Source organism: Rhinichthys klamathensis, unplaced genomic scaffold (genome assembly GCF_029890125.1).
Source record: "Rhinichthys klamathensis goyatoka isolate OS25496 unplaced genomic scaffold, OSU_Roscu_1.1 h1tg000475l_1, whole genome shotgun sequence".
In the NCBI taxonomy this organism is placed as follows: Eukaryota; Metazoa; Chordata; class Actinopteri; order Cypriniformes; family Leuciscidae; genus Rhinichthys; species Rhinichthys klamathensis.
The window spans coordinates 145,687-152,500 of NW_026606963.1; the positions used below are offsets into that span (position 1 = coordinate 145,687).

The 6,814-nt window shown below is 37.6% G+C and overlaps 1 protein-coding gene and 1 long non-coding RNA gene across 2 annotated transcripts in view; both read right to left on the reverse strand.

Annotated features, from left to right (window-relative positions):
• Positions 1–1,815: 1,815 nt before the first annotated feature.
• Positions 1,816–3,834, reverse strand: LOC130072094 (uncharacterized). The gene is made up of 2 exons (XR_008804072.1): positions 3,443–3,834; positions 1,816–1,877 (listed from the first exon to the last, which is right to left on the reverse strand). It is a non-coding gene; the product is annotated as an uncharacterized LOC130072094 (long non-coding RNA).
• A 1,234-nt stretch (positions 3,835–5,068) lies between these two features.
• Positions 5,069–6,814, reverse strand: part of LOC130072091 (TBC1 domain family member 9B) — a 41,734-nt gene continuing 39,988 nt past the window's right edge. Inside the window, 1 exon segment of the mRNA XM_056237031.1 lies at positions 5,069–5,712. Within this exon segment, the coding sequence (XP_056093006.1) occupies positions 5,089–5,712 (624 nt within the window). The 3' untranslated portion in view covers positions 5,069–5,088.

The following is a 6,814-nucleotide window of genomic DNA, read 5'->3' on the forward strand; positions in this document are numbered from 1 at the left end:
TTAAGAAATCATTAAGATTAAACATGTCAAGTAATTATATGTCCACCCTGTCTGCCATAGAGCGTAAAAGATACATACACAAACTTAATTTGCTCAATTTAAAAACATGTCCGTTTATTCTCCCAGCGTCAAATTGGTGTAACAACCCCACCCAGTGGGCAGAGGTGTCTTTCTTTTACTGTCTATGGTCTTACCCTGACATTTACTCGTATCGTACTTCATCGAGTCACCATATGGTAAGCCAGTGAATGATTTTACTTCGTTGCTGAAAGTAAACGTCTTTAAATGTATATATTTTGTCTTATAATATACATTATAATATATATAACCTCACTGGGTGGGGTTGTTACACCAATTTGACGCTGGGAGAATAAACGGACATGTTTTTAAATTAAGCAAATTAAGTTTGTGTATGTATCTTTTACAGGGCAGGCAGGGTGGACTTATAATTACTTGACATGTTTTATATAAGTGATTTCTTAAGTTATTTACTCCTGTCGGCTGTGTACGGACGTTGTTTTTTGCCGTTATTTTGTATTGAAGTCTATGGGAAGTCTAGTTTGTTTTCCCCCAAAAAGGGGCGGGGATGAAATTGACAGTTAAGTTCCCGGATGTGTCGGTTGTGCGTATAGCATAATTGTCGTTTTGTGTTTTTTCTTGTTTTCCAAAGACATTGAAATATGACTTAGGCAATAATGCTATGAGGCTTAACGATATGACATTTATAGAGCTAATTTTGCATGCATGGATCTGGCAAAAATGCGTGCTGTGTCTCCAGTGCTGCGAGCCAACGGACTTTCACAATCATGTCACAGACGCTTGAGGTTTCACACACACACACACATTTCAGCTGCACTGCTCTTTCATCCTTCACATACATGCATGCTTGTACATATTTAAACCTGCTGTTCTTTAAGAGCTTTTAATACAAATGTTTTTAGGGGCCAAGCACAATGTTGAATCGTTGGCGTTATTATTATTATTCCTTTGGAAGTCTATGGCAGCTCATAGAACCGCTTGCAGGAAAGTTATGAAGTTTGGCACACTGATAGAGGACAGTCTGAACTGTCAACATAGCAAATTGTAGTATTATTATTTTTCTATACATATTTTTTTACACTTTTGTAACAACTGATGGTCTAATTTTTCAAACGGATACTTGTGCAACGCCACACCTTTTATTTGAACTTTCATTTCCCTTTTGTTCATCATATAATAAAAGTCATCAGTGTTGTTGTTTTTTTTGTAAGAGGTTTCTTGGCACATTTATTTTCAATCATGACTATGATTGCAAGGTTTGTCGTCCTCTTGAAGACTATGCAATAAGGCGCTTTTGGACAACTCAAGTTTTTTTGTTTAATTAGCAAAATGTAAACAATGAGTCAACATCATCAATCATTCTTTCACCATGGTAAGCCTATTATAAGTGTTATAAATGTAAATGACTCGTAAATGTAAGTTCACATGTAAGTGACAGACAAGAACGGTTTGACCTAAAAATATCAAAATTGAAACTACTGCGGAAACAAAGACACCTACATCTTGGATGCCCTTGAGATAAGCTAAAACATACCACAAAATCATTTCAAAGTGAACTATCCCTTTAATGCTTCATTATTGATTCAAAAATCTCTCATTTCTACTGGTTCAAATGTTTTCTTCGTCCCCGTTTAAATCATATTCATATTTTAAAGCTCTTTAAACATATCATCTAAAAATAATAATACTGAAGCCTTTCAGATTTCGGAGCCGAACAGGCTTAATTTAAAGCTAATTTACTTAGTACAAAAGCAATTGTTAAAAATCACAAATATCGAATAGAAACGGGACAAACAAAAGCAAAGCGATACATGACTGAAAACAAACAAATCTACAACCTCCGGGAAATCACCTGTTTAAAAAATAAAAAACGCAGAAAAAAGAGAGTCTGCTGACAAAAAGAGAACGAGACAGAGCTCGTAATAAAACAAGAATCAACATTAGCTTGGCTTTTCAGAGATGCCAAGAACTGAGGGATTTGAAAAAGTGCAAATGTTGTAAAAGCGACGCAGAGATAATGGTTTTTATTACTCGACAGAGTTAAATTGCCATATGTACTACAGGTGAAACTCGAAAAATTAGAATATCGTGCAAAAGTTATAATTTTGATGATTATGGCTTACAGCTTATGAAAACCCCAAATTCAAAATCTCAGAAAATTTTAATATTACATGAAATCAATAAAAAAAAAAAAGGATTTAAAATTTTCACCTTTTAATTTGAATTACTGAAATACATGAACTTTTGCCCAATATTCAAATTTTTCGAGTTTCACCTGTATCTCTCTAACAGAATTTACTGTCAAGCATCTATTGCGAAGGCTCATTTCATAATGGTTGTTGTAGCGCTGTGCTAGAATTTATTTATTAATATTATTTTCTCTAAGTACCTTGTATATTAATGGGTAAAGCTAGTCTCCCTGTCCCAAAATGGCTCACTTCATATGGTCTTACAATGGCCATAGTGTGCGCTGTCCATTAGGTCCTCGAGACCATAGGGTGTCCCATTGGCCATTTTAGGTGTCAGAAGCGCTGATATGCTCCCTCTGTGCACGTTTGCGGAGCCCGCGAGCTAATCGTCACGAAAGTGCGGACTAGGCGGACGATCCTGAGGGCTAAGGGCACAACCAAAACAATGTTCTTCCGCAAAAGGCACGTGGTTTTGTTTTTTAACTCCTAGTGGGCCAAAAGTTAAATAGTGTAGGCCTAGCTATAAGTGGATGTGCATGAAAACACTAAATACGCTCTGACTTGAACTTGATTTTTATTACATAATATTACACAATACTGGTTTAATGACAATACGTTTTTTAACAACTTTTAAATGAGTGGACATCAGCTGCAGGTCACAGACAGAAAGCCTACAGAAGGAGAAACTCGCCACAAAGAGAAGAACAACTCACTCCTTTTACAAAATGCACGATGAATGTGGAAACAGTGTTAGTTTGTGCATTAATTAACATAGTTAATTAGAAACACAGTGAAGTGAAGCCAGTTATTTTCACAGTTAGATAGAGGTCACGGGAGAGTCGTTCACATTCAGATTCACCGTAAATGAGTGTGTTTCATAGCGGAGATGAGCTATAATCCAATTTTAAAAACCTTTTTATAGATTTTAATGCTTCATTATTGACTTAAAATCTCTCATTTCTACTGGTTCAAATGTTGTCTTCGTCCCCGTTTAAATCATGTTCATATCTTAAAGCTCTTTAAACATATCATCTGAAAATAATAATACTGAAGCCTTTCAGATTTCTGAGCCGAACAGGCTTAATTTAAAGCTAATTTACTTAGTACAAAAGCAATTGTTAAAAATCACAAATATCGAATAGAAACGGGACAAACAAAAGCAAAGCGATACATGAGTGAAAGCAAACGAGAACGATCTTTGCGAACGATTTGACGTTAAAACTTCTGATATTAGAATGTGATATGCAACTATTTACAGTTTTAAGAAGCTCGACTACATCTCATTAAATGCACGCGTCCAGACTCGTTCAGTCATGCGATTAAAGATCAAGTCTGATCAACAGGTTCTAGATTCATCGAGAAAGTTCTTTTTAATCATGAACCTTCTTTTAATAGTTCTAGAACATAATGCTATTATGGCTCAAGAAATCTCCAGGCCGAAGGTTACAGACTTCTAAAATTGATACAAAAGAAGCATAGCGATCAAGAAATGAAAATATAGTTTGCAACTTTTATTGCATTTTCCAAAATAAATGTAACCGGGCTTAATTTATAAAACACAAGCAGAACTAATTTGTGAAAATCATTTAAAGATTTTTTACGGAATGTTCAACGAACGAAGAAAAAAAAACGTATTTTTAATGTAATGCTATGATTCATATAAAAATGGTTTAATTAAATTTAATGCATCAATTTATGTAAATATAATTTAATCATACTGATTTTTTTCTTTTATTTCAACACGGGGTGCCTAAAAAAACATTTAATACAACAACGTACATCATTTTAATTTTGATAAAGTGTATCAATTTACATAAATTTAGTGTTTTAATAAACTATGCAACAGTTTACTCGGATATGGTGGCATAAATGTTTTTAAGCATTCAATCCAATTTACGAAGGTCTAATTCATTTCAATGCTACAATTTGCATTAGTGATTTGCACAAATTCGCTCTGCTTGATTTGAACGAATGAAGCCCAATGATTGTACTTGCTTTGGCCTGACAACAGAAAATAGTGGCGAATAAACAAGAAACGAGATTAAAGGCCATTATAGTGCTCAATTAATCGGCTACATTTTTTACTGTACCTCTCGTCACGGTTCGGACGACTAAGACGAGCCAGCGTTGTAACGTTTGTGTAGCTTCTGGCAAATACACATCTGACAATAAACGCACAGTAACGATGACGCCGTCCTCTCAACATCACAACAAACCCGTGCGACGCTGCCCTCGACTGACGGTGAGAGTCTGATCATTAAAGCAAGGCAATGACTTGGTTAAAAACGGTAAAGCTGATTTTTAACACACAGAAACATGTCTTTGAAACAAAGCTGTGTGCAAAGTGAACAACTGTTTCCATCTGAGGGGTCAAAGTGAATCTGAAGAGTCTAATGAGTTAAAGTGAGCATTATGAGGTCGACGCTTCATCACCTAAAGGACACTTCTTACCGCCAAATACACCGATATATATCCAGCTATACGTGCAAGAAAGCATTAGTGATGTACTCTTTTAGTGCGAGATAATCGCTCTCATTCCTACCTGGGACTCAAGACGAGTGTGCAAATCAAATATTTAGTGTGATGTTTCATTCGTTAATCTGTATGAGTAATATATGCAGTTCCTGTAGATATATTTAGATTTGTATGGGCCATATCCCATAATCCTCCATTCCAGACCTGCTAGTTGACGCGTAAACCCAGCAAAACCGGACGCTAGGATGGAACGTGGTCTTTTTTAAGACGTGGTCATTTGTAGACTATGACACAGGAGTATCAAACTCCGACAGACAGCATCCGGAAATACATACATATACATATCGGTATGTGTGTGTGTTCGTGTGTTCATGCAAGAGTGTAATCATTGCGTGGTCAGAGAGAAATCGAGATCGCTCGACGTACTGATCTGTCTTTCAACCGCTCTCAGCGACTTGCACGCCTTTATTTTGCTCTGGATGTCGTGTTTCTTCTCGAAGTAGTCAACCAGCGATGTCTCCGTGAGGAACGACGCTAGAACCTGCTCGAATGTGATCGACCAATCGGCATCCGGCGCGCTGCCCCGCCTCCGATCCCCCCCGTCTCCGCCCACGCAGCCGATCAGAACCGTGTCGTCGGCGATGTCCTCGCACTGCAGCGAGCCAGCGCTCACCACGGAGTACGAAGAAACGGACGTGTCGTCTTTGGCCTCTTCGTCCGAGCCGGACGCTGTGGGAGGAGGCGTCTCTAGCTGGGCCTCCGCCAGGGCCTTTGAGACCAGGGACTGTCCTGATCCTCCCTCCCCAGACGAGTCCTCTCTGTCGGGCTGAAGAGCGTCGACGGCGGAGGCCTCGGCTTTCTTTCCCCCGTTGTTGCTGAACTTCTTGCCCACTTCTCCGATGCGCAGCAGGAGACTCGCCACTGTGGCGATGCCGTGATAAAGCTCCTGCTCCATGGGATCTTCGCTGAACATGTTGTAGAGAGTCTTACACATCTCAATGAACTGCTCCTGGAAATGTAGGAACACGTGAAAATGCGTTCAAGTCACTTCAAGGCTATTTTAATTGGCCAAACACTGCAGTACAAGGTTGCTACTTTGGTTTACAATAAGGTTCATAGTTAACATTAGTTAATGTATTGTTACAGTATTTATAAATCTTTGTTAAAGGATTAGTTCACTTTTAAAAAAACTTTTGCTGATAATTTACTCACCCCCATGTCATCCAAGATGTCCATGTCTTTCTTTCTTCAGGCGAAAAGAAATTAATGTTTTTGATGAAAACATTCCAGGATTTTTTTTTCATATAATGCACTTTGCTGGGCACCAAACGGTTCAAGGTCTAAATGACCGTTTCAGTGCAGCTTCAAAGGGCTTTAAACGACACCAGACGATGAATAAGGGTCTTATCTAGCGAAACGATCGGTCATTTCAAAAATAAAAATAAAAGTTAACGTTTTATAGGCACAAATGCTCGCCTTGCGAACTCTCCTGTTCGAACTCGTTCATCAAAGTGAACGAATCTTTTTTCGAGTCAATGACTCTAAAAAAAAGATTTGTTCATTTTGATGAACGAGTCATTGACTCGAAAAAAGATTCGTTCATTTTGATGAACGAGTTCGAACAGGAGAGTTCGCAAGGCGAGCATTTGTGCCTATAAAACGTTAACTTTTATTTTTATTTTTGAAATGACCGATCGTTTCTCTAGATAAGACCCTTATTCATCGTCTGGTATCGTTTAAAGCCCTTTGAAGCTGCACTGAAACGGTCATTTAGACCTTGAACCGTTTGGCTACCATTGAAGTCCATTATATGGAGAAAAATCCTGGAATGTTTTCATCAAAAACATTAATTTCTTTTCGACTGAAGAAAGAAAGACATGGACATCTTGGATGACATGGGGGTGAGTAAATTATCAGCAAAAGTTTTTTAAAAAGTGAACTAATCCTTTAATACAGCTGTTCATTGTTTAGTTAATGCACTATGAACTAACATGAACAATGTTAACAAATACAGTAAATGTTGAAATTAACATGAACTAATATTAATAAATGCTGAAGATTTGTTCATTAGTTCATGCTAAGTGTTACCGCTACTTTTAATACTGATTTGA